We start from the raw sequence: 27,915 nt of genomic DNA on the forward strand, positions 1-27,915 counted from the left end.
TCCATTCTCACGACATGACCGAGCCAACGCAGGCGTCTGTTTCAGCAGTGCATACATGCTAGGGATTCCAGCACGTTCCAGGGACTGTGTTGTTTGGAACTTTGTCCTGCCAGGTGATGCCGAGAATGCGTCAGAGGCAGCGCATGTGGAATGTGTTGGAGGCAGCGCATGTGGAAAGCATTTGTCCATATGACAGCCCTTTAGGTATTTGAAGAGATATCCCCTCTCATCCTTTTCTTCTCCAGGCTGAACATGCCAACTTCCTTCAACCTTTCCTTGGAGGGCTTGTCCTCCAGCCCCCTGATCATCCTCGTTGCTCTCCTCTGAACCTGCTCCAGTTTGGCTGCATCTTTCTTCAAGTGGGGTGCCCAGAATTGGACACAATACTCCATTTCCTTGCACCTCTTCTATTCCTGGCTGCCATATAGCTATGAAAGGCACAGAACCCCATTGGACATGTGGGCAACCAGGGACCAAAGGCAAGGGAGCATTGTGTGAATATTGGAAATGTCTCCCTGGTTGGTTAAGCCCAGACATGTTCTGCCCCTTCCTGTTTGACATTGGAAGGATCTGGTCTTAAAATGGCTCTGAAGCTTCACTCAATACTTCTCTTGGATTCTTGCTGTGCACAAGGCTTTGCTGATCATGCAAGTGGCATAGCTAGAGAGGGTGGAAAGCACTAAGTTTTTTCAAGGAGCCTCACCACAGCATGCAAGCAACCCCTTTCCCCTCCACTTTGCAGCAGTTCTGGGCAGGGAGAGCAAACAGAAGCATTCATCTCTTCTCTGGCACTTGCCTCCTTTTTGCTCCCACCACCTGGAAGGCTCTAGAGAGGAAGGGAAAGGGTTGTTTCCACACTGCGGTGATGTTCCCTGCAAAACTTCGCACTTCGCACCCCTTTTTGCTATGCCACTACATCATGTTCCCAATTTTTTTCCCCCATGCCATCACCATTTAAACATTAGCTCAAAACATAAGAACAACCCTTCATGGTGGAGGCCACTTATGATCAGGAAAGATCCCTGCCTGAAACCTTGAAAAGTCACTGCCAGCTAGTGTGATGGTGATAACCTGCATGAACCACAGTCTGGACAACCGCAGATGTTCACTTGCTCATGTTTTTGAGAAGGTTACAATTCCAAGAGCTGCTGCTTATCTTGGTGCACTCATCCCAGTTCCAGACCCTGCTTTGTATGCCCATGAACCTCAGGAGCAGCAGAAACAAGTGACCCAAACCCAGGCCTAGAATTGTCAACACAGCACCCATTTTGGGGCCATGGGCCTTTGTCTAGCTGGCCTACATGGGAGGAAGAAGTAAGCATTGGTGTGTGCTCTGAATCGGGTCCTGGATAAGATTCAGGAAGAAGTGGAGCCATTAGGTCAGCTATGAAAATCCAGGGTCTCTGGCTGCTGAGTAGTGGTGCGACAGGTCATAAGAAGAGCCCCACTGGATCAATCCAAAGACCCATCTCGTCCTGCTTCCTGTATCTCTCAGCGACCACCAGATGCCCCAGCGATCACACAGGACTGCATCCGGGTGCCCTCCCTTGCATCTGGCATTCTGCAGTTTGTAGGGAAGTGACTTTCTTGGTTTGAATTCTAGCTCTGCTGGACTGTTCTCGTGTCCAGAACCTTCGCCCTCCACGCACATCCGTCTGCACTGCATAGAGCATGGAATGGGCCATTTAGCTTGTCACATGCCTGAATGTCTCAAACGATTTGGCTTGCAGTGTGGCTATCGCCACCGTATCTTGCCTTTGCAATTGACCAGCACATACTAAATCGCCGTCCATCCTGCTGTCCTCAGAGCTCTGAACTGCCAGCTTAGATTATAGGAATTCAGATCTTGCCTTTGTTCATAATTGGATTGCAAATTGGGATCAAACCTTCAGACCACTCAAAACTATTCTTTCTTTTTGTTGTTGTTCTGATTTTCACCATGTTCTCCATACAAAATTCTGATTTCTTCCCTGTGGGTTCTTTCCACATTGTCAATTGGGAATTGAAGTGTGGGGGTGGGAGAAGGCAACATGTTGCCTAAGCAACCACACAACACTCAGCCATTTCTCCCAACGCCACTCATGAGTCACGGCTTCCCAATGGTTCTACTCATCTGCCAGCCGGCCACTGAACAAAAACATGTGTGGATCAAGCATGCCAGTAGAGGGGGCATGCATGCCATGCTCCAGTGGCAGCAGGGTGACCAAATCCAATGGAGGACAGAGTGCCTCTACCTTTAACCACTCTATAGAAGAGGGGATTTGGGCAGGTGCAGCTTTTTAAACCCTTCCATGTTGAGCTGCACCTGACCAAATTCCCTCTTCTGTACAATGGCTAAAGGTAGAGGCACTCTCTCCTCCATTGGATCTGGTCATCCTGGCTGGCAGAGCCCATACTTTGCATGCTGAAGGTCCTGGGTTCTTGCTCTGGCATCTCAGAGAGTGCGAAGACCCTTCTCTTCCTGAAGTCCTGGACAGCTGTTGCCAGCCAGTGTGGGCAATTCTGAGCTAGATGAACCAAAATATAAGGAGGAGATGAACCAAAATGGGCAGGAGATCTGGTCTAGAGGGTAGAGCCTCTGTTTGCCTGAAGATAACATCCACAAGGTCGCTGGTTCGAGGCCACCGGCACCGTGCGACCTTGAAGCAGCTGGCAAGCTGCAGCTGAGCTGTTCCATCTGCTCTGAGCATGGGAGGATGGAGGCCAGAATGTGAAACCAGATCAGAAAGAAACATCTGAAATGTTGTGGTTCTTGGAAGATAGAACCTTCTTTCAATTGTAAAAATCCCTACGGGGATTTAATCAGCCTGCCTATGTAAACCGCCTTGAATAAAGTCTTGAATAAAGACCAAGAAAGGCGGTATATAAATACCTGTAATATTATTGTTATTATTGTTATAGAAGGCAGCAACAGTTACCCTGCACATGCCCGATCTCAGAAGCTAAGCAGGGTCAGGCCTGGTTAGTACTTGGATGGGAGACCGCCTGGGAATACCGGGTGCTGTAGGCTTATACCATAGTCTTTCCAGGCTGAAGGTTGCCAACCAGAACTTCAGAGAAGTGCACAGCCCCCTGATGTATTTGCTTTTGTAAAGGGAACCCTCTTCTCAAGAGACCTGCTCTGCCCTTGGGGCATTTGCAATTTTACCTGGTTTCCGTGTGAAATTAAGGAGTTGTGCTATTCTTTGACTAATCACAGAGAAACCACCTTGTCTAATGAACGCTGTCTGCACAGGCACCGACCTGGGAAATCAACTTGATACACCTCACAATTAACTGTGATTGACTTGTGAATATTTAGGGGCGGGGATGCTTCTCTCTCAGTGAATCAAGTATTGAAAGCAGATGAAGTGTGCGTTCACAGATCATGCGTTTCCCCGCCCATGATGTGCGATCCTCATTGACATCGCGGAGAGTGTGAACCTGCTTGGCTTGTAATGTTTGGGTCGGATGCAGATGGAGTATTGTTACTTGCAATGTTCTTCTACGGCTCTGAAAAGGCAATGAGAACCTGTGCAGTGGCGTAGCTAGAGGGGGTGCAAAGCACAAAGTTTTGCAGGCGCCTGAATGCACCGTGCAAGTGAGCCCCTCTGCCCTCCCGTTCAGAGCCGTTCTGAGCGCTTGGAGCAAAACGGAGGCATTTAACTCCGTTTTGCTCCCACCTCCCAGAATGGCTCCAAAGGGGAGGGAGGAGGGGCCGCTTGCACGGCACGTTCAGATGCCTGCAAAACTTTGTGCTTTGCACCCCCTCTAGCTACTCTACTGTGCATAGATGCAGAGGATTGTAACTTAAATTATTGTTAGTTCATGTTCTGGGCACATCCCTGGTGTGCCATGAGTGGGCCACAGGTGTGCCACAAGAATTTGGGGGAAGATCACTTATACCCTCGTAGTAGGGTCAATGGAGATGTGAGCCTCCCACTGGCAGCATGGTGTGCCTTGTCAATTGTCAAAAACCTGATGGTGTGCCTTGACAATTTTGATGCCTTCTCAGTGTGCCACGAGATGAAAAGGTTGGAAATCACTGCTCTGGAGACTAGTGAGCAAACCCTAGTGTGGCACACTGAACCTCAGGGGGGAAAGAAGCTGTGCAGCTCCAAATCTTGTCTAAGTACTGGGAAGCTTCCTAACCTAAACAACCAAGAGTGCAAACAAGAGCTTTATATGAAATCCGTTAGCTCTCCCCCAGCTTTTTTTTTTTTTTTTTTAACGACGTCCTTTACATAAGAGTGAGCCTAAAAAGAATTCCTCCCACACATCTCAGTGTTCAACACCCATTGCCTCATTGGCATTAAATGAACACATACATTATACGATTTTTGCATATGTATTTCTGTTTGCAACTCTAAGCACTGGGCTGCAGGCAGCTGGGCACAGAGGGGACTGAAGTGTGAGTCTGGGTAGCAGATTGAGCTGGAAGACTGGCAGCTCCAGGAATGGAGACTGGAAGCTGAGGCAGAAGCTGAAGGGTGAGGGCGAAAATGTGGTTCTGGAGGAGATCTCAGCTGTTGCATCACCGAGTGCTCAGGCCAGACCAACAAAGTTATAAAGGAGGCCAGGAAGGTCCACTCCTTCCTGAACTTAGGTAGGTCCCAATCCGGATTTTGAATGTGTCCACTTCCTCCCAAGTAGGCCCAAAGGAAGTGTGGGTCCAGTCCTATCCAACTTTCCAGCGTTGGTGCAGCTGCAATGCAGTCCTGAACAAATGTTCCCTTACCTGGAGGAGGCCTCTGTGACAGCTGCCCTACCTCAGGATGCAGCACATGCTTCCTTGGCCTGGCTGCACCACCACTGGAAAATTGGATAGGATTTGACCCTGCAGTCTCAGGCAGCCATGCAAGCACCTTGCCCTTTTGTGGTCTTGCCGCCTGATTCTTGTGTATCCCATCCGATGCTGGTGGAAGTGAACCACTGAGCACAGCATTTCCAGGCATCTCCTGCTCTCTGGGTGGAGGGATTCCACTGGCATCCACTGGCATGTTAAGGCCTGGTTCGCAGTTTGTGCCAGGGCTGTGCCTGAGGTTCACTGTCTTCTCCAAGCCCAGGTCTAGCAGGAGTCATACTCAGTTGCAACGTGGATGCTTTACAAGCAGTGGGTTCTCTACTGAAAAGATGGTGGAGACCTAACTGCCAGTCAGACTGGAGAGCAGTGGGATAGATAGAAAATTATCTCCAGTGGTACAAGTCTTTAAATGGATTCTGGGTGCTGGGAGGAGGACAGGCAAGCGGATTCAGGAGGATTACAAGCAGGGAGACTGGGGAGGGCAAGAGTGCAGGTTGGGGATTTTGGGGGCAAGGCGAGGGAGCCACAGGATCAGGTTCCTCCTGATCCTGGAGGAACCAATGAGCTTCGTTCGAGTGAGAGGATGGAGCCATAGTGGCTCCACCACCCCCTTTTCTTCCACTCCGAGGCCTTACTGCAAGAGACACGATTCTGTGACACAGGTGAGAGTGAGCCTCGTCCTGGTTCCGGCTGTTTGTAACCCCAGCCAACTGGCCAACAGAGATGCCATGAAGTCCAGTGGCAGACACCCCCAGCCCCGTGCCCCGGGGCAAAGGTCCGCGACGGCACTGCCCGTGGGATGTCGCCACCTCCCTGCGCCCAAGTTCGCCCCCCTTACCTGAAGCTTACGGAGCCTCATGTGACCCCAGGCAGCATCGGGGAAGCTTCCGGAAAAATGGAAGCACAGTTTCCGACACTGTTGGGAGCCTCAGAGAGGCTTCCCCGGGGTCCTAAAGTGCTCTGCATCCAGGGCATTTGCCCCATCAAATGAATGGGAGGTCCACCACTGTGCCGTCCTTCTAGGCCTTGCACAAGGCATTGTGAGAATATTTGTTCTGGATAATGGCAAACCTCTATTTTTTGGGGGGGGGGGGGAGCCGGGCAGAAGCATATGAAATGTGAGTGCTGCGCTGTATGACGTCTGACTCGTTTAACTTTTATTAAATGCCGTGTTGTGTGTCGGCCTCCCTCCCCGCTCTGTTTGCAATCCTGGCGAGCATCCGTGCCGTGGAGTCGCTGCTTCTCCGCCTGGTGATGGGGACGTGTTCTCTGCAAATTGCTTCTATTCAGCCCACAGCTCGGGTGTTCGCTCTTGACTGCTTCAACCCTTTGCAAAGAAAAGAGGAGAAAGTGGCTCCCTGGCATCCATTTTAAATTGCACTGAGGTTTCCGGCTCTAATCACAGCCTCCCCCACCCCTTTGCACGTCTAGAATAATGAAGTTGTTACTGAGCTGCTGGGCAGGATGAGCGAAAGGGCACCGAGTGTCAGAAATGGTAAACCTGATTTCAGCCTGCTTTAACCTATCAGTTTGTCACCTACATAACCGAGGCTGAACTTTCAAGCCAACATGGAAGAGAGGTTTTTCCAGGCTTGGACCTTTGCCTGACAAACAAGCATCACCTGGAGGTGGACAGTGCGAGCATTAATCTTATGGCCAAGTACAAGGAGGTGGGGCAGGGCTGCAGAACCTGAACATAAGAACAGCCCCGCTGGATCAGGCCATAGGCCCATCTAGTCCAGCTTCCTGTATCTCACAGCGGCCCACCAAATGCCCCAGGGAGCACACCAGATAACAAGAGACCTGCAAGGCCTCCTGGGAATTGTAGTTAAGAACATAAGAACATCCCCACTGGATCAGGCCATAGGCCCATCTAGTCCAGCTTCCTGTATCTCACAGCAGCCCACCAAATGCCCCAGGGAGCACACCAGATAACAAGAGACCTGCAAGGCTTCCTGGGAATTGTAGTTAAGAACATGAGAACAGCCCCACTGGATCAGGCCAAAGGCCCATCTAGTCCAGCTTCCTGTATCTCACAGCGGCCCACCAAATGCCCCAGGGAGCACACCAGATAACAAGAGACCTGCAAGGCTTCCTGGGAATTGTAAGAACATGAGAACAGCCCCACTGGATCAGGCCAAAGGCCCATCTAGTCCAGCTTCCTGTATCTCACAGCAGCCCACCTGCCATTCCAGTAAAGGAAATCAATGGAGCACTTGGAGCAAATGGAGCACTTTTGGGGGAAATGGGTGGGTGGGTAGGAGAGTGGGGTGTACACACCTTCCTGCACCCTGGTTCTCCCATGAAACCCCTTCCCCCAGAACAATTTTCCCATCAATGCCTAGTTCTGGTTTTGCAGCCCAGCTGTGGAAAATAATGATTACAGTTGAGGAAGTGGCCAAATTGCTCATCCCTGCATTTCCCTTATGGGGAAACCATTACCTGTGGGTTTGAACAGACCCTGGAGGCTCCTGTATAGACATGCAAAGGTGGGTGAAAAGGGGTGTGGATGGGTGCTGATAGAGGTCATAGCCACAAGGGGAAACCTTAAAACAATTATAGGGAGATGGTTGCTTAGCAGTGGCATTGCTAGAGGGGGTGCAAAGCACTAAGTTTTGCAGGGAGCCTCACCTTGGCATGCAAGTACCCCCCCCCTTGGAGCCATTCGGAGCAGTGGGAGCAAAACAGAGGTGAATGCCTGGCTCCACAGGGAAGGGGGAGGGGCCACTTGCATGCTGTAGTGATGCTCCCTGCAAAACTTAGTGTTTTGCACACTATCTAGCTAAGCCACTGCTGCTTAGTTGGTTGTTTCAGAGGGTTGCAATGAAAACAGGCGGAATACAGATGTGATTCCAGGCATACTTTTCAATGGGTTACAAGCAAGAGGCAGGGATTACACTGAAGCTTACCGTTCCGTCCGGTCACCGTGCGAGTTCTACAGTGATTGAGGCACAGGGATGCTCTAGGCAGTCACATCTGCTGCCCAGCATCCCAGCAGGCTGTGCAACAGGAGGTCCAGGCAGATGCGACTGCCCAGAGTGTCCCTGTCCCCCAATCTCTGAGGCGCCTCAGGGGGGACATGATTGAGACATACAAAATTATGCAGGGGATGGACAGAGTGGATAGGGAGATGCTCTTTCCACTCTCACATAACACCAGAACCAGGGGACATCTGCTAAAATTGAGTGTTGGTAGGGTTAGGACAGACAAGAGAAAATATTTCTTTACTCAGCGCGTGGTTGGTCTGTGGAACTCCTTGCCACAGGATGTGGTGATGGCGTCTGGTCTGGACGCCTTTAAAAGGGGATTGGACAAGTTTCTGGAGGAAAAAATCCATTATGGGGTACAAGCCATGATGTGTATGCGCAACCTCCTGATTTTAGAGATGGGTTATGTCAGAATGCCAGATGCAAGGGAGGGCACCAGGATGAGGTCTCTTGTTATCTGGTGTGCTCCCTGGGGCATTTGGTGGGCCGCTGTGAGATACAGGAAGCTGGACTAGATGGGCCTACGGCCTGGTCCAGTGGGGCTGTTCTTATGTTCTTAACTACAATTCCCAGGAGGCCTTGCAGGTCTCTTGTTATCTGGTGTGCTCCCTGGGGCATTTGGTGGGCCGCTGTGAGATACAGGAAGCTGGACTAGATGGGCCTATGGCCTGATCCAGTGGGGCTGTTCTTATTTTCTTAACTACAATTCCCAGGAAGCCTTGCAGGTCTCTTGTTATCTGGTGTGCTCCCTGGGGCATTTGGTGGGCCGCTGTGAGATACAGGAAGCTGGACTAGATGGGCCTGTGGCCTGATCCAGTGGGGCTGTTCTTATTTTCTTAACTACAATTCCCAGGAAGCCTTGCAGGTCTCTTGTTATCTGGTGTGCTCCCTGGGGCATTTGGTGGGCCGCTGTGAGATACAGGAAGCTGGACTAGATGGGCCTTTGGCCTGATCCAGTGGGGCTGTTCTTATTTTCTTAACTACAATTCCCAGGAAGCCTTGCAGGTCTCTTGTTATCTGGTGTGCTCCCTGGGGCATTTGGTGGGCCGCTGTGAGATACAGGAAGCTGGACTAGATGGGCCTGTGGCCTGATCCAGTGGGGCTGTTCTTATGTTCTTAACTCATGCGGCGATCTGGTGGAACGGTAAGCTGCAGTCACGGAGCAGAAAGGTTACCCCAGATTTGTCCCCTGGGCCGAGGTTTAGAAGGCCCTGCTTTACAAAATAGTCCATGACTCAATGCCTGATGGCAAGTTGTTGGCATGAATGGGCAGGCTTCACCTGAGTAATGTTAACCTGGCATATGCCTATCCTGACCATGCTTGCATAGTACTGATGAAAGAAAATAATTCAGGAAAAATCCACTGCTGGCTGCTTCTGCTGCTTGAGCCGTTGCTCTACATTTGGGTTTTATTTTACTGTGTGTTGTTTCCTGCTTGAAAAGCTGGCTGTTAGCTGCCTTGGAGACCCCATGCGTGGACAGAAATATGGGTTTCAAGTATTTGGCTAATAAATAAATAAGAAAAAAATATATAACCCTAACTAAACTCTACTCATTTTAACTTTCTCTCTCTCTTTCTCTCTAGCCACACAGATCGATCCTAATGAACTGCAGGAGCTTTTTCAGGATACATCTGCCAGCATCTTCCGAATTAATGCTAACGGTGCGTATGTCAAATTCACTGGCTGTCCATGTGCTGCATGCTTTGTGGATAACATGTTCAGATCGCAGAACACAATTTTCCTGCATAGCATGATGTTTTCCAGTAACTTGTAGAAGGTAGTCCACCCATTGGGCTTCCCCATTGGTGGAACATCTTCCCGCATGCACTGGCAGATCCCACAGGACCCACCAAGACAGGTAAAATGGGGTGGAGGGAGCTTGGAACAGGGAGGTGACGGGGCAGCTGGATTGGCAGATCAGGCTTAGGAGGACTTGAGCTTGGAGGCAACAGCACCCACCAAATCCTAACTCCCTTCCTGGGCCTGCCTTCTCATATCAACACAGACTTGCGATATTGCTGGCGCTGGTCCAAGTTGAACCCATAGCAGCTGCTGGAGCGTACCGCAGGTTAAAGGGACAAATGTCATGTTACCCCGAGGAGATCCCAGCAGCCAAAACATATCTGTGGGATATAGCGGAGGCTGCGCACATGTGCAGATCCACGCACTCTCCGCTCTTCAACAACGTACTACACAAAGCAGCAGACTTGATAATGAATGGGTCTGTATTCCTAAGGGGCTCATAATCTAAAAAAAAAAATGCAGAAGAAACACAGCTAAGAGGCACTCAAAAAGATGTTATGCTATGCTGTGCAGGGGGGAGAAAGACAGAGCCGTGTGATCCAGGTGTGTTCTCCAGTGCTCAGTACTTGTGGGTGCCCCACATTAAGGCTACCATGCTGTAGTGATCCCTAGGGGAGTGCTGAGAAGGGCTCAGACTCACCTGTATGGATCTGAACTTCTCCTCCCCCCCTTTGCATCAGGTGAACATGCATGCCACTTGCCACTGTCATGTGTGACTTGGTGTTATTTTCACTGTCACAGGTGATGTGAGTTTAGGGTCACACTGCCAAGTGTAACAGAGGTCGGTCTCTTAGCTGAGAGCCATCCTGGATGAGCTGCCAGTATGAGGAGGAAGAGGGGAGGTGTCCCTGCTGAGCTTCTCTCCCTCTCTCCCTCTCTCCCTCTCTCCCTCTCTCTCTCTCTCTCTCTCACCCACATTCCCAAATGTTCACTTTCAGTAATCACTCTGGGCAGCAGCTTTTTGCTCTGTAAGGCTTAAGAGACGTGGCGGCTAATTGCTCTTTAGGTAAGGAACTAGCCAGGTTTGCTTAATCAAAAACAAGGGGAAAAGGTTTATTGGGCATCAAGACAGGCCCAGGGGAAGCAGATGAACAGGCAGACTCCTTTGTACTTGAGATCAGAGACAAAGTTCAAAAGAAATTTAAAACCGTTTCTGACTGCAAGCATCTCTGATGGAAGGAAATTCACCCACAAGTTAGCATTCCCCCAGCACCGAAGAAAATGATCTTGGGGAATTAACCCTGTCATGGCTTTCATCTAAGGTGGCATCTTGCAACTCGAGTTATCCAGTCAGTCCTACCTACCTATCTAATCAATCACATTTTGGGGCCATCCCCCCCCAAGGAGCTCAGAGTAGTATAAATGGTTCCACTTCTCTTTTTGAACTCATAGCAACCCTGTGAAATAGGTTGACCTGAGAGAGAGTGACTGATCCAAGGACACCCAGGAAGCTTCATGGCCAAGCAGGGATTTGAACCTGAATCTTCCAGGCCAAAGTCCACTTCCCAAACCACTGCGCCATTCTGGCAATTGCACAGAAGTGTAATTGCAATTTGAGAAACAGAATATCATCACGGTAGTCCTTGCTTCATCTAGTTCAAATTTATTTATGTCTTCTATTAAGTCATGAAAATTTCAGGAGCTTAAGCACTGGGGTAGATATTAGAATGGACAGTGACTACCACTAGTTTAGAAAACAGATTAGGATTCCACAGCTGCCAGGTTTCCTTTTTCAGTTATCAATCTTCTGAGAGTTATGGACAAACCAACTATAACCAGGAATCATTTTTTCCTTTTGAACATTCTTCCAGAAGGATTTAAAACTCAGCTTCTGGGCAACCCCAATTGACTTATAATCTCGGAGGGCATTGTATCACAGTCACCTCCCTTTTTAGAGCAAGTTCTTTGGACTAGGTGTCTGTAGTGGTGTAGCTAGAGGGGGTGCAAAGCGCTAAGTTTTGCAGGGAGTCTCTCCTCAGCATGTAAGTGGCCCCTCCCCCTCAGAGTTGTTCCAGGTCTACGCTTTCTTGCACGCTGCAGTGAGGCTCCCTGCAAAACTTAGTGCTTTGCACCCCCTCTAGCTATGTCACTGGGTGTCTGTGTTGACGACAGGCTGTGCTCTTTTCATACTTTTTCTCGTCACCTACTAGTACAGTCAGGAGGCTGTTTTAGGAGATGAGATACAACTGGCACCTTAAAACTGCTTCCAAGTGACTTTATGCTCAAGAAAGAGAATTTTGGAACTAGAATTCTCGAGTTAACAATGATAATTCTCATTATATTCATGAGTGATGCTAAAAGCCCAGTCCTATCATGGGCTTCCGCTGACGGATCTTGTGATCCGTCAATGAAAGCCGCACCGCCGTTGTGCACTTTAGAGCCACCAGCATGAATGTCAAGAGGCTCTGCACATGTGCCACTGCTTGTCTTATGGATGTTGCAGAAGGAAAACAGCAACATGGCTTTCATGCCTTGCTTCTGTTGGAGTGGCATTAAAAAAAAATAATTGAGGCACATGAGCCCACATGGAGCCTCTTGCAGCATTCATAGTGGAACTTGTGTTTTGCTGGCACTGACTGCCATAAAGTGCTGCTTTACTCAAGTGGCACATGACATAGGGCAGCACTTTCCAGATCCCCAGGTACTCTCCTGGACCCTGATAACTTCAGTCGGAGCTGCAGGAGGCCCTGAGAATGCCAGCAGCCTTTCTTTAGCTGGCTTTACACATCCCCGGGAATCACTGTGATCTTCCTCCTGGGATTGTTGCACAGCTGGCTGAGCTACAGATTGCCGACTGTTTTGTTTCTGAAAATTTCCTGTAAGATATTCTTAATAATCATCTTCTTCTTCTGACAGTGACAACCCTGGAAAGGAGCCTGAAGTCCCTGGGGACACCCAGCGACACACCAGAACTGCGTGATGGGCTGTGAGTCTCTTTCATATCACTGCGATTCTCTGTCACCTTCTTGTCTTCCAATTTATTTCTCTTTTGTCTTACATTTGCTCTTTTTCTTGTTCTACTCCATTCTTTTACGTTATCAGCTGCTTTTTATAAGTGCTGGTGAGCCAAGGGTGCCCTGGGCTTTCTGAAGCATCATCTGTGGCTTGATTTGGGGGAGGGAGAATGGCAAATACTTCCAATGCTACCATATCCACAGTACATGTTATACAGATGATAACAGTAATTAAAAAAAAAGTAAAGCATATGATGTATTTAGATAGGCATTAAACACATTTCCACCTTTCAATGTAAGACCCCTTAGTGGATAAGCTGTTGGATGATGTGAGATGATCTCTGTAAGTGGGTCGGACTGATGTCAGACGGTAGTCCTACCTGCTTAGCTTCTGTGTGGATAAACTTGATAGAAACAGATGTTCCCAGTGTTGTGACACCCACCTGCATGTGATCTGATTGTCTTCTGGATCCTGCTTAATTTGTTGGCTTGACCTACAAAATTACTTAATTCCTGAGCTGCCAGAGCATGGCCTGAAGGTACAGTGATACAGCTGCATTTCTGAAGCTAAGCATCTCTAGGTTTGGCCAGTGTCTCGATAAGAGAACACTTGGGCACCCCAAGTATGAGTACTATGGTGGAAGAATAGTGAGATATAAACAGTGCATAATACATAAATAAAATGCTTAGGGTAGATACATCCAAGAAATCACTTCTGGAGGAGATCCATGTTGGGGACTGTAAAGATGTCAAGAGGCTGTTCTTGCCATCCTTCCTGCTGCTCCGGACATTGGGTAGGAGGAAAAAGGCTGACATACCATCTAGTTACCCTTCTTGTTCACCTCATCTCTTACTTTTTGCTTCTACGAGATCCTTCTGCATGATCCTTCTCGTAGATCCTTCTGCATGTTCATTCCTTCCCTCTTTAAATAGTGAAGGTCTGTGGCTCAGTGGTAGGTCATCTGCTTTGTCTGAAGAAGGTCTTGAATTCAATTCCTGATATCTCCACCTAGGTGGGAAGAAATTCCTGTCTGGGCTTGCAGTATGTTTGGGGTGTTTGTGTGTGCAGAGCCTGCTCTCGTTGAAGACTGTGCCATGGGAAGAAGCTCCTTTGTTTATTTGCTCCTTTGTCCCTGCATGCTCTCACTGGGCCAAACCATCTAGCACATCCCATCATGCTTCCATTCCCAATTTCTTCTCCTACTCTGTATTTACCTTGTTGTTCTCTAACCGCCCCATCCTCGTCCCATAGGGATGAGGAGTCCCGAACCGGATGCCCCTCGGCTCCTGTCGGCCTTCCCCCAGGGATCAATTTAAAAGCTGCTCTGCCACCTTTTTAATGTTATGCGCCAGCAGTCTTGGTTCCATTCTGGTTCAAGTGAAGCCCATCCCTCTTGTACAGGCCCCACTTGTCCCAAAACACTCCCCAGTGCCTAACGAATCTAAACCCCTCCTCCCTACACCACCGTCTCATCCACGCATTGAGACCCCTGATCTCCGCCTGCCTAGCTGGCCCTGCGCGTGGAACAGGTAGCACTTCAGAGAACGCTACCTTTGAGGTCCTGGCTTTCAGCTTCCTGCCTAAAAGCCTAAATTTGGCCTCCAGGACCTCCCAGCTACACTTGCCCACGTCGTTGGTGCCGACATGCACCACAGCCGCTACCTCTCCCCCAGCACTGTCTACTAGCCTGTCTAGACAAGAAGTGATGTCCGCAACCTTCGCACCAGGCAGGCAAGTCACCATGCAGTCCTCACATCCGTCGCAAACCCCCCTCTCTATGTTTCTAATAATCGAATCCCCCACTACAAGAAGCCCCCGACCCCCCTCCCACCAAGGAGTATCCTGAGTGTGTTCGGATACAGCCCCGTCCCCTGGAGAAGGGGTTCCCCCCTAGGGGATTGTTTCCCTCCTCTCCAGGATGACGTCCTCCAGTCCCGAGACTTCCCACCCGGGCAGCTGAAGAGCTGCACGTCTGAGGTTGGGACGAACCCTGATCGTCCCTGGAAGTCTCCACATGGTCCTTCTCTGCCTGCCTCTGCTTCTCCAGGTCGGCCGCCAAGGCTTCAAGGGAGCGGACGCGTTCCCTGAGTCCCTGGAGCTCCTTGCACCGAGGACACACCCATGACTTATGCCCCAGAGGCATATAATCGTACATGTGGCACTCGATGCAGAACACTGGATAGCCCCCACCCTGCTGCTGGCTGTCTGACTGCATAGCTTTTTAAATTTTGTTTGGTTTTGTTTAGGAGTACTTAAAAACCCTACACTGGTTAGCAGCCCTCTTCTCAAGGGAAGAGAAAGGGCGGTATCTGGGGCCCTGGCTTCCTCGTCCTGCTGCTGAACTCGCACAGATGCTAAAGTCGCGGTGCCTTACCTGGCACTGGGTTTCCCAGAGGCCACGCGTGCTTCTGCCTGAGAGGCTCACAAGGTGGCAAGTCCTAGCTTTATACTCCTAACTAGCTCCTCCTCCCTCCCTCCTTGCTGATTGAAAAGGGGCTGGTCTTCCCAGGTGAGATTTCCCTGAATGGGGTGCTTGGATTTGCCTAATGGGGCTCTTATCAACTCCTGAAGGTCAACTGCTATGACCTAAAGGACAATGACTATGCTAAATTGCCCTGGCTGGGTGGGAACTGGCCCTTCCTAGGTTCTCACCCTCCTACTTCAGTTCTCTGAGGCTGAACTGTTTTTAAACTCAAGCTGGTTTTATATTTTAAACTGCACTGGTTTAAGAGTTTTTTTTTGGCTTGGCAGAACGTAGACACTAAGGTTAAATCCTGTTTAGCCCTGCTAAAATCCTGCTTTTATTAAGTGCGCACCTTTATTTTATTTATTTATTTATTGCTCTCACCTAGCTCCTGTGTCCTAATTTACTGAACCTTTAGATTATGTTCTAACTTAGATTAAGTTTAACTTGGGTTAAGTATAGGGTTAATTTAAACCAAGTAGAAAAACTTGCTTTCTACTTTATCCTCCTCTGTTTTATTTATTTTTCCAAATGCCTGTACCTTGGGCTCTTACTCACAAGTAGGACTCTGCTCCTGCTCAGAGTAGACCTCTGTACGCACTTATGTATTTATTTTTATTACCCTCACCTAGCTCCTGTGCCCCAACTTGCTGGACCTTAGAATCCCTCCCTCAGGTTAGATTAGGTGCTAACTGAGGTAAAGCTTAGGTAAAGCTAAGCTAAAGGTAAAGCTAAATTTCAATGTTGATTTAAGGTTAGAAGACAAAGAGTTAGAAAGAGTACACTTACCTTCTCCTCCTCTTCCTCCTCTCCTCTTCACAACTCAGGGAGTCTTCTCTCTCCTTCTCCAAAACTCAGAGGTCCACTTGCTTTCCCCTTCTCCTGGCACAGATGCTAAACTCGCAGTGCCTTACCTGGCACTTTGTTCCTGAGGCACTTGGTGTCCCAGAGGCCACATGCGCTTCTGCAGAGAGGAGGAGGAGGAGGAGGAAGCAGCAAACAATGGGAGTGCTATCAAAAAGCTGGGAAAGGCCTCATGAGCCTAACTCAGTGGTTCCCAAACTTTTTTTCCCCTCATCTAGCAGCTTCCTTGACCTACTGGGCCACTGGATGTGGTTTCCCATTAGAGCTGCAATCCTATACATTATATAGGGCAGCAGGTTTTTCGTGATGATTCTGTAGCTCCCCTGCTTGTTTCCCGCGGCTCCCCGGGAAGCCACGACTTACAATTTGAGAACCGCTGGCCTAGATGGATGTACTACAGCCAAAACAAGATTGGAGGATGAGTCCATCCTTTGTGTAAGGTGCTATAAGATAATGGGAAACCTTTTTTCCCCTCAGTTCTAATCCAGACTGTTGGTCTGGATACAGCTGAATTGTTTTACTTCTGTGAAAAAAGTAATTCTATAATTATTCTGGTATTATTATGTTATGTTATTCTATAAGAAAATACAAAGTTAACGAAGGTTGCAACATACCTTATTATCCTCCTCCATCACTGGCTCATCTGTCCATGCCCAAATGACTTGCCCCAATGAGAAGAAAGACTGGGTGGCAGTGGCATAGCTAGAGGGGGTGCAGAGCACTAAATTTAGCAGGGAGCTTCACCGCAGCATGCAAGCAGCCCCTCCCCTTCAGAGTCATTCCAGGCAGGGGAGCAAAACAGAGGCAGTGCTTCCTTTTTGCCCTCGAGGCCTGGAGTGGCTCCGAGGGGGAAGGGTCACTTGTGTGGTGCGGTGAGGCTCCCTGCAAAACTTAGTGCTTTGCACCCCCTCTAGCTACACCACTGCTGGATGGGGCTTCAGGAGACTACTACATATCCTGGAGCAGAGGGCACATGGCTTTATCAAGCCTGTGTTCATCTCTCTGCTTGTGGGGGGGTGGAGATGATTATTTTTAGTAAAGTGTCTCATTCACAACAACAGATTGATAACGTCATTTGAATATCCTGAATGTGGACTAGTGGGATGCACAGGGATGTGTATGTGGTTCCCTTCAGATTTAGAGTTGAGATGTAAAAGGTTTTGGAACAAACTCTCATTTTTGGAGGTGAGTAGGGGGAGCTCTGCAGAAAATAAATGAGTTTAACTAGTCAAGGGTTGGTTTACTTTTAATCATCAGTTGCTAAAAGATTATATAGATGTATGTGCAAGGCAGACAGAAGCTTTTCAGAGTCGACGTGTTTAATGGAGGGTAGGGATTTTAATATTCCTTGGGGTTTTGTTATTCTGCTTATATAAGCTCTATGAAAGTGATTTCCATAAATATTTTGAAATGGTGTTTTGAGTCTGTTAATATGTTAAACCCTTCAAAGTAATACCTTCCCGGTTTAACGTCAGCGCTGCTAGGATTAAATTTATCTAGTCACTGTATGTTTATCATGGTGGGTATCAGATTCTAACGTGGAGGGCCTCATGGACTTGGCAGGGGAGGGGGATGTCAAATAACCGGATGTGTATATTTCTGATGTGAGCCATACACTGTAGGAAGCCTGCACGGTTGAGGTGGGCCAGGGCACTGCCAATCCTATGCACGCAACCCAGCTGCACCCACATTGGAATGTTTTGCAGAACCATAAAGAGGGTTGGTTTCACTCTTCTTCCAAGGAGCCCAGCAGGATGGGTGTGATTCCTCACTCCTTATTTTGTCTCCCCAGCATGCTTGTGAGGTAGGTTAGGGTGAGAGATGGAGACTAGCCCTTGGTCACCCTAGGTCAGCCTCATCGCTCAGTCTTCCCAGTCCAAGGCCGACACTCTGCTCAACATGGTACTCTCATTGTAACTTGCTCTGTATCTTGTCCGTCAATCTCTGCATCCTGACTCAGGATACCTGGCCAGTGGCATAGCTACAGAGATGGTGGTGCGCTAAATACTGCAGGCATCGCAGCGTGCCGTGTAAGCAGCCCCTCCCACCTGCCCTTGGAGCATTCTGGACAGCGATGACAATGCGCAGCTCCTCCTTGTTGCCACTGATGCCCTGAATGGCTCCAATTGTGAGTGGGAGGGGCCACTTACATGGTGCGTTGTGAAGCTTGCGGTATTTACTGTGCCGTTCCCGCCACCCTGAGCCTACGGCACTGTGCCTTGCAATATGGTCTTCTCATTCTTGTATATCCCTGGGAGCAGTGAAATAGTTTAGGATCCAGATGCCCTGAGTCACGCCTGCCACCCTGCTGCCCTCTTGGAAGTAATTGCTCAACTGAGATGCTCATGCCTTTCTTCCTCCTCACTGGCAGCAGAGGCCTGGACCTGCTGCGCGGCTGGACAAGCCCCTTCCATGGGGCAGAGCAGAGGCATGGAGCAGTGCGCAGCAGCTTCCTTCCCAGTGGGTGGATGCACCTGGACCCCAGGTGCATAAGTGCAGCAGGGCAGTGCTGGTGAGACAGGCTTTCCCTGTCTCCTCCATGTGCCTGCCTGGGCGTTTTAGCCTTGTGCGTGGCAACCTCGTGCATTGGGGAAAAGGGAGGGCAATGGCACCGAGTGGTTGCGTGCTGCTCTAAGAAGTGAGCAGCTTCGTTTGCTTTGGGGGGAAAAGAGGGTGAAGCGGACTGCCTCCCCACAGAATGCTGCCTGAGGTCACTGATCCCCTGCAAGCCCACAGCCTGGGCATAGTCCTCCAGGTTTCTTGCGCTTTCAAGTTGCTGATTGCTCCTGGGAGCTAAGGCAACCAGTGCAGCAGTGAGGCAGAGGTTTAAGGGATGACCTCCAAGTGGGTTGGACTTGGTCTGTCAAAAGGAAGGAGGTTGAACCACACCTGGACTTTTCTTCTCCTTGGAGCTGCTTCAAGGGCCACATGTGTTGCCTTTCTCCAGATCCAGAAGCTGCTGGAAGCCCTCAGCATCTGTCCATCAACCCACCTGCTCATAGGATGACAATTCCTTTCCTTCCTGCTGCAGGTCTTTCCCTCATGTGATTATTAATCAAAGTGGGCCTCTTTTCCCAGACTGTGGTCTCACGTGTTCACCGGGGAGTGTGAGAGCAATGCAACCAACAAGTCTGTTTATTGTACCTGCTTATTTGCAGTTCTGTGGTGACTTGGGCTTGAATCTGGCTCCAAGCCTCTGAAATAGCCTAAGGTCCAAATCTTAACCAACTTTCCAGCACTGGCTGGAAATGGGACATGTACTGCATCCTGCAGTTGGGTGGCACTCACAGAGGCCTCCTCAAAGTAAGGGAATTTTGTTCCCTTACCTCGGAGTTGCATTGCCCTTATGTTAGTACTGGAAAGTGGGTTAGGATTGTGTCCTAATTTGGTGGAGACATTGTTGAGCTAGCTGAACTGTCAGACTTAAGACAGGATGCCCAATACCTAATTCATTTATAGTAGGAGGCCCCAAAGAAAGGAAATTCTTCAACCTAAAAGAGCTTATTATATTGCCGAAGAGCTGGAATAATTAGGAATCCCTTCCTAATATTTTTCCTTGAACCATTTCCCTAAAGATAAAGTCCCCTAAAGATACTTCCCTGGCAGTGACTTCCCTGGTACTGAGCATGTTTACTCATTATTCAGTGGGGCTTACTCTAAACAGTGCAGTCTTAAGCCTGTTTCCTTGCAAGTCAGTCCTGTGGGTTTGAACACGGTTTGAGAATAATTGATGTCTAGATCTTAGGTTCCCAAGACATGTAAAATTTGGGACAGCTACTCCCATGGTTCTACAATGAGGAATCTGCATCCAGACTCTTTAGGCAAATTCTCCCCAAGATATCCCTTCAATCTGGAGAGGGAAAGGATTGCCTTTTTAGAGAAATGTCTGAAGTGTATTTGAAAATGCCACTTCCAACTATTTCACTTGGAATGGTGAAGCTCATTGATTGACTGGAAAGTGCCCACAGGAAAAGAGTTGCTAAACATTTCATGTATGCAGACACAGAGTCTGCTGCTGTCAGGGGCTGGCATTCATTGTACAGCTGAGTCCTTCAGGGGGCTGACGTGTTAATCCAAAACAAGCTGATATTTAGTGAAATCCGTGCATTGGCTCAATGTAAGGGCTGGCTTATTCCTGGAGATTTATGTCAGGCCAGAAGCGAGAATCTGCTCCTCTTCCGATGGTGTGACATCTCTGATCATTCAGCTCTGATTGCCTTGCCAAGGAGTTGCAGCATCTACCAAAATGATTAGCAGTTTAGTCTGGAGCAATTCCTGGTGGGGCTCATCCAAGTATTTGTGATTCTTTAACCCACAAGGGATTGTCCGTGTCATTTTGTTGGGGAAGCAGGAGTTCTAGCATGCTGGTGGGAATGATTTTCAAGGAAGCAAGATCCCTGTGTTTGTGGAGTTGTCATGGATTAATTCATATGGTATATGGTTTGTCCATGTCTAGGGTAGGAGTCTGGACCTTAAAAAAAGAAGAAAAAAAAACTTTGCCAAGACATCTAGCCTGGGGGTGTCAAACAGCAGGTCTGGGGATGCAGGATCTTATGCAGAAGCTCTTTATCTGGCCCCCAGCCTCTCCCAGTAACACCATCAGCTGCTCTCACCTGCTGAGCTGTGCTGAGGTGTCATTGCTAAAAGAGCAGCCCACATGATGATTGGGCTCTCCCATATCTTGTAAATATGATCAAGATTTATGGATTTTTTCTTCTATTTGCAGCTAATGAGTTCCTCAGTGAGAAAAATGTGCTTTTTTGGTCATGACCTGCTTAATGACATCACTTCCTGCTTAATGACCTAACTTCTGGCCCTCAGCAGGCATCCTGAATGCTATATGGCCTTCTGTATGAAACGAGTGTGACACCCCAATCTAGCTCATTACTGAAGAAGAAACAAGAGTGAGAAGGAGGTTGAGAGAAACAACCATGTGTTGTCTCTTCCAAGATGGTGACAGCTCAGTGTCATTAGATACCAGCATTTTCTCTCTGCATTACTCATAAGATGAACATCTTTTGCATACAGTATTTTCAATTAGGGATCAGGAGGGCAGGAGGTCTGGTCTTAGAGGGTTGAGCCTCCGTTAGGCCACCGCCACCATGAATGGCGAGACCTTGAAGCAGCTGACAAGCCCAGCTGAATTATTCCACCTGCTCTTGGAGAGATGAAGGAGTTGCTTGTCAGCCTGTGTGGGAGGAATCTGGAGGCCAGAAAGTGATAATAGGCCATAAACAATCCATCTGAAATGTTGTGGTTCTTGAAAGACACAACCTTTCTTCAATTGTAAAAATCCCTACGGGGATTTAGAACAGCCTGCCCATGTAAAATGCCTTGAATTAAAGTCTGAGGAGAAATCTGATGGCCAAGAAAGGCGATATATAAATGCTTGTATCATCGTTGTCGTCGTCATCAACCAGTGGCTTTAGTCCTGCTCTGTGATTGTTCTGTCTGCAATCTCTTGAGTTCTGTTCCATTTGAGTCTCAGCAGGAACTGTGGATCTTGGAATGTCAGTAGTAAACTATGTGCATGAAACCTTGACAGTCATTTTAGAAAGTAAGACAATGCTCTCCGCCCCCTAATCTGCTGCAGTTTGTGTTCCTCTTTCTAGAAATATACCTTAGGAAGAACTATAAATTGTTATGTTAGTAGGTCTCCACATATCCAGCCTAGTGGAACTGTGGACTCTATCAGAGGTGGATCTTACAACCTGCCTTACTTTTAATACACAGGTAGCTACCTGAGAGTGGTGAGGTTAGTCCCCGTGGTACTTTTTCAGGCTTGATCAGACAAAGTTTCAGCCCCTTTCTAGTTCTCTCCATGGTCTCCTGTTTTTCTAGCTGCCAAAGTGATTGTAATGGCATGTTTGGTCACAGAGTTCAAGCATCCACTTTGACCAGCATGCTTAACTTCTTATTTAAGATGCTCCTCTTTTTATCTTGAGTTTTTTTGTGGAGTCAGGGTGTTTGAGGGAGTTTGAGGGAGGTTAAAACAATGGCAGAGAGGGAACTTAGGACATATTTATGGACAACTTCAAAGGTCAGGACTAGGAGTTGGTGCTAGATACAAAAGAAATGGAAAATCGGAATGGGAAATTGACAGAGGGTGCCAAGGAAGATGAATTATTTGGACCGCAAAGTTCTGGATAAGCATGGGTGGACATGTGACAATGGACACACCAATACTTTACGTATTGAAGATTGCTCATGTCCCCCTCCTGGCCTTATCCAGGCCAAGCATACTGTGTTTCCTTCACCTTCCCTCCTAGGACTTGTTTTTCGGACCCTTCATCATCTTCATTGTTCTTTTCTGAACCTGCTCAGTTTGGCTGCCTCCTTCTTAAAGTGTGACGCCCAGAACTGGACACATACAGTACTCTAGATGAGATCTGACCAGTTTGGAAGACAGTGGGACCACTACTTCTTGTGACTGGGAAACAATGGTCCTGTTAATTCACCCTAAAATTGTATCAGCCTTCTTTGTAATCTCATTTTACTTCTGGCCCTTGTGCAGCTTGTGATCCACTGCCACACCAAAATCCCCTTCACGTGTAGAAATGACAAGCCAGGTACAGGTATCTTCTGTTCTATACCTGTGTCTTTGATTTGTTTTGCCTAAGTGCAGAACGTTGCCTTGCTCTCTGTTGAACTTCATTTTGTCAGTTTCAGCCAGTGTTCCATTCTTTTGGGATCCTCCTGAATGCCCCTGCTGTCTTCTGTGGTATGAACAATTTAGTGTCATCTGCCCACGCATCAGCGCTCATTATTGAACACCAAGATATTCATTGTTTTGTAGCATAGATGCAGTTACTGGCTAACGGCCCAGTCCTAACCAGAGCCTGCGCCGTCAAAACTCACATTCCACCAACACATACTGTTGCAAAAGCACCATGAAGCACTTTTTTGGGAAGGCGAAGGTCAAAGGAAGAAAGAAAAATCGTCCTCTGCTCTAGCCAGCAACCAGTTCATCTCACATTGCCCTTTTGGGTAAGGATGGGTAGAGGCCAAGATCCTGAAGACCTATTTAGGGAGGCAAAGCTTCCATCTTAGGTCCCTCGCTCCCATTAGCTGACCTGAATGGTGCAAGCAGCACTGCTCAGCCATCTTAAGCTCTCCTGTCCTTAACAAGCACTCATAAGGCAAGGGGGAGGGAGTTAAGAGGAAAAATAAATAAATGGGAGACATGCAACAGGTCTGTGATATTGCTGACCTATCTCACCAGGCTGTTGTAAGAATCACTGAGATATTATACTGGGCCCTTGTATCTGCAGATCTTGTATCCACAGTTACAGATACTACAGTTGCAGGAGGGCCCCCCATACCCCCTGCTCCACACCCCCCACATGATGCCCCAGAAGTGACAGCACACCTGGGCTTTTAAAAAAGTGAAAATGGGTGAAAATCTGCCTCCTTTCCCTAGCGACTCACCGCCCACTAGCTCTACCACCTCCCCACAGGATCCCCCCAATATTAACACCTTATTGGTTCCTTGCTGTATCATAATTACACCTAATTGTCTCTTGGAGCAATCAGTCTCAGTGTTCAGTTTTGAGTTAAGAAAATCCATTTTTTTTCCATAAAGCAGTTGTTTTTTTATTTTCTGGTTAATTGGCTATAACTTTTGATAGAACAGAGATATTTTGATGTGGTTTGTTTTATTTCATTCTGCATTAAATTCCACATCAAATGGTATATAACATGATGGTATTATTCAAAAATACCAAGGTTTTCACAATTTTGGCCACTAGCGTCAAGCTCAGGTTGTTGTCTCCTTAAAGCTTGTTGCCCAGTGCGATTGCTACCTCCTGCACCTCTTTAGCTATGCCATTGCATGGACTGACTGCAGCCAGATCTTGGGTACCCCAGGGCCCTTTATGGACACTCTTTGGACTGAATTGAGACAGAGCTGGGTTTAGAGTTCATTCCAAAATGCATCGACAAATGACATATTCCCTAAATATTGTTCAAATCCTGAATATTGTGAATTTCACAACAGTTTTGAATTCAAAACAAGTTCATTACACCCATTACTTTTGTGCCTTGTGCAGTTCCTATTAAATTTGGGGACATCTATGCCAGAGAAGATCCTACAAGATTTTAAATGAGGCTTGTTACTACCTAGAGGAGGTTTCTAGGTAATAGTTGTATTACTCACCCCTCGGTGGTCTGATTGCCTATGGGTCTCCTCAGACCCACACCAGCTGTTTTGCTGGCGTAAGACCCAGGAGAAGAAAGGTGGTGTATTGGGTTGCAAAAAAGGAGATTCATTCCAGCACAATGCAGCAGAATCCATGCCGTCCAGCTCCCGAACTGCACCCTGCCCTCCCTGAACTACCCTTGGTCTACCCCCCACTTTCACCTTACTTGCTGTGGTGTGGGCTGGGTCTGTCAGTGGTGAATGTGTGGAGCTGCTGGGCATTTGTGATGGCAGCACTGACACACTTGGCAATGACATGCCATTGACTGTAGTGATGCACCATTTCCAGAGCAGAACACATGTTTTGCTGTTGTAAAGAGCCTATAGGATTGGGCTGCAATTAACACTGGGCATAATCCTGCAGGCAGGTCTTGAAGACAAGCCTCACTGAAATTTTATTTTGTTTCGCGTGTTTCGTGCCACCCTTCCTGCAAGCTGCTCAGGGTGGTGTGCATGTTTCCTTATAAGCACGAGAGGCTTCCCAGTGGCTCTTATGCTCTTTCTCGTGTCGATAGGCTTGTTGTATAAAACCAAACCACAGCCAGGAGGCTGGAAGAGTGGAATGGCACTTTTGTCTAAAGAAAGTAAGTCAGATGTGCAAAAGCTTCAGCAATAGTGAACTCAGCAAGTTCATGCCCTTTGCAGAAAGCCCTGCTGCTCTGCTGGGTGGCGAGGAAAGGTCAGTTTTCATTTCAATTATGAATCTCATCTCTAAGGTTCATAAGGACACCATTAACTTTCCAAGATGTTATTTTTTCTGTTTCAGTTTTGAAAATATCTATTATCCTGGAAAGGCCTTTTGGATTTTAGTTTTCTTGGAGAAAACTACATGTCAGGGAAAAAGAATCGAGTTCCTCTATGTTCTTCAAAAGTCAGCAAATGTGAAATTAACAGAGAATTCAAATCTAGAAACCTACACTCTTAATGCCTACATTTTCATGTGAAGTGGATCATTTTTTTAAATATAGAGGGGCCTTTGAACATGTAACTCCCCTTTCCTGCCAAACCATTGGGGTGTGCCATTGGCCACTATGAAGCCCCCTCCCCAAATTAGTTTTTCCCCATGTCAGAGGTTCTCAAAGTTTTTTTCACTTGTGTACCCCTAGGCAGCCCATTTCCATAAATTGTACCCCTCATATTAGTGAAATGTTTATAATTAATATAGTTGTTGGTATTTCAAATTTATATGTTTTTTCGATTCCTGATTCGTGTCTGATAACACACAATTTGATGACCAAAAACTAGCAGTTGGTGGGGCTTTTGCGGCCCTTCTTTCCCACCTTGCCAGAGCCACAAGATATTCCAATATATACCTGCCGTTTTCTGCCGTTATTCAATTATTGTTCAAGTACCCCTAAAAGTTCTGGCAAGCCAAGTGTGTCAAAGCTGGGGTTCACATACCCCAGTTTGGGAACCACTGCCCCATGTGCACATGTTATGCATGTCTAAATGCAGACCCAGCAACACTGCCGAATATGGGAGCAAATGAATGGGCAGTGATGATCATGCCAGTAAAGGTGAACTTTGTCCAGTGGCATAGCTAGCAAGGGGTGGGCCACCCTGCGTGCCACCCTTAGAGGGTGTGACACCACTCGTGACCAAAATCACGAAAATCGTGGTTGTTAGGAATAATACCATCATGTTATATATTATTTGTTGTGTAATTTACAGTGGAATTCAAGGAAACAAACGTGAGTGAAATATCTCTGTTCTATCAAATGTTATGACAAAAAAACCAAAAATGCAACTGTCTTATGTAACAAAAAGTAGATTCCTTTAACTCAAAACGAACCAATGAGACTGATTGTTTGAAGAGCCAATGAAATGTTAATATGATACAAAATGGAACCAATAAGATGTTAGTAAGGTGACACCATCAGGGTGTCCAAAATCGTGGAAATTGTGGTTTTTAGGATTAAGACCATCATGTTATATATAATTCGATATGTAATTTATTGCAGAATGTAATGAAACAAACAGTATTGAAATATTTGTGTTCTATCAAAAGCTATAGCCAAATAACCAGAAAAAGAAAACAGAACTGACTTAGGTAACAAAGTGGATTTTCTTTATTCAGAACTGACCAATGACTCTGAGTGTTCTGAGAACTAAGGAGGTGTTATTATGATACAGCATGGAACCAATAAAGTGTTGTTATGAGTCAGCTCCCTTTTCCATGTATCAGAGCTAATCCTCATACTCCTACTCAGTTGTGTGAGTGTCACCGTTGGTCATTTTTGTTTGTTTGTTACTGATTGGTTGGGAGACCTGTACTGTTCTATAGGGAAAGAAAGAAAGAAAGAAAGAAAGAAAGAAAGAAAGAAAGAAAGAAAGAGTTAGTTGATGGGGGTGATCCCATGAGTTGCAAACCAGGTGACACCAACCCTAGTGGTGTCCCACTGGTGGAATGGTTGAGTGTTGTTGGTCACTGGCTTACAAGACTTTTAAAGTGGATTCTAAACATTCATGGCGGACTGCATTCATACTCCATCAGTGGTTATTAACCATGGTGGCTACATTGAACCTCCAGATACGGGGCAGTATCTTACTCTGTGCAGGGGAGCAATAGCAGGGGAGGGCACTGATGTTCATCCTTTGCTTGTGAGGAAATATTCACTGCATTTATTTTCTGGCCATTACTATTATTCATTTCATGTCATGACCATTACTATCTCTCAGCCTCACCTACCTCACAGGGTTGATGTGAGGATACAAGAAGGGGAGGAACCACGTACGCCACCCTGAGCTCCTTAGAGGAAGGGTGGTATAAAAATGTGGAAGATATGAATTTTGTCATGAAGGGGGTGTCAAAAATTTATGGGTCCCAGGTGTCAAATGACCTAGTGACACCACTGCCTTTGGCGGATTTAATGCTGATTAATCAGCATTTACTGATGATTGGATGGTGCAGCTATTCAAAAAGGTGCACACTGTACCCACCGGAGGGGATGGGTTGGAGGCTTCAGAACGGAAAAGGGATTTAAATCTCCTTTCCCCTCCGCAAGCCTCCTGCCCTGCAATGGGTCTCTTTGGAAGTCCAAGGACCAAAAGAGAATGGGAAGGGTGCTGCTGGAAGGGATAGGATCTGGCACGCACCATCACTACTGGATCTACCAATACCTGCCCTGCTTCTTCCCCCTCCCCACCTAATTTCACCCTCCCGCTTCACTCTCCCTCCTGCACTGACTTACCTGCTCCAACGGGCAGCCAGTACTGCATTGATGCCCATTTGAACTGGGCTGCCCAACGGCAGTTCACCTTAAGAGAATGCCAATCTTTTTCTAACCAATAAATCCATACTCCATTTCTAGGAACTGTTCTTGGAGCACATTTTTAAAAGGCTACTTGAAAAGTGCAAGCAGGAAGGAGGTATTTTAAATAATTCTTGAATAAAAGCGAGATTGATTTTTTAAAGGAATATTGCTAGTAATAGATTTTTTTTTTTTTTAAGTAAAAGCTGACTGTGAGACTTTTTTGTAATAAAACACATTTTGTGCAGAAGGTCAAAGGAAACCTTCAATGCCGTTTTATTTCCCTAATTCATTTTTCATTAAATGCTGCTTTTGGAGTTATTCTTGGTGATAATTCACTTCTTTTTTTACGGTAGTAAAATGAATGAGTCATCCAGGTGGGTGGCCAAAGCTTCTGCTGCCCATTAGATCAACTGTGGGTCATCTGTGGCCCTTAGAATCCTCCCCGGTCCTTGACAAAGCCCAGAGAGTCCTCTGGGTCAGACCACAGTCTACCCCAGCATCCTTCTTTTAAACCAGAAAACCACTGGTGCCTCTCCTAGTATCTTAGGCAAGTTATTTCTGTTGCTCAGGCGAACCGACCACTCCAGTCTCTGCTGGAACCCAAAA

At 47.4% G+C, this 27,915-nt stretch overlaps 1 protein-coding gene across 7 annotated transcripts in view; it reads left to right on the forward strand.

The window, feature by feature from the left end:
* TSNARE1 (t-SNARE domain containing 1) overlaps nucleotides 1–27,915 on the forward strand; it is a 417,418-nt gene that overhangs the window by 145,895 nt on the left and 243,608 nt on the right. For all 7 annotated transcript variants that reach the window (XM_066625627.1, XM_066625626.1, XM_066625633.1 and 4 more), the window contains exons 3-4: nucleotides 9,356–9,433; nucleotides 12,432–12,501. In XM_066625627.1, the coding sequence (XP_066481724.1) occupies nucleotides 9,356–9,433; nucleotides 12,432–12,501 (148 nt within the window). The remainder of the gene's footprint in view (nucleotides 1–9,355; nucleotides 9,434–12,431; nucleotides 12,502–27,915) is intronic.

This window comes from Tiliqua scincoides, chromosome 4 (genome assembly GCF_035046505.1).
Source record: "Tiliqua scincoides isolate rTilSci1 chromosome 4, rTilSci1.hap2, whole genome shotgun sequence".
NCBI classification, from domain to species: Eukaryota; Metazoa; Chordata; class Lepidosauria; order Squamata; family Scincidae; genus Tiliqua; species Tiliqua scincoides.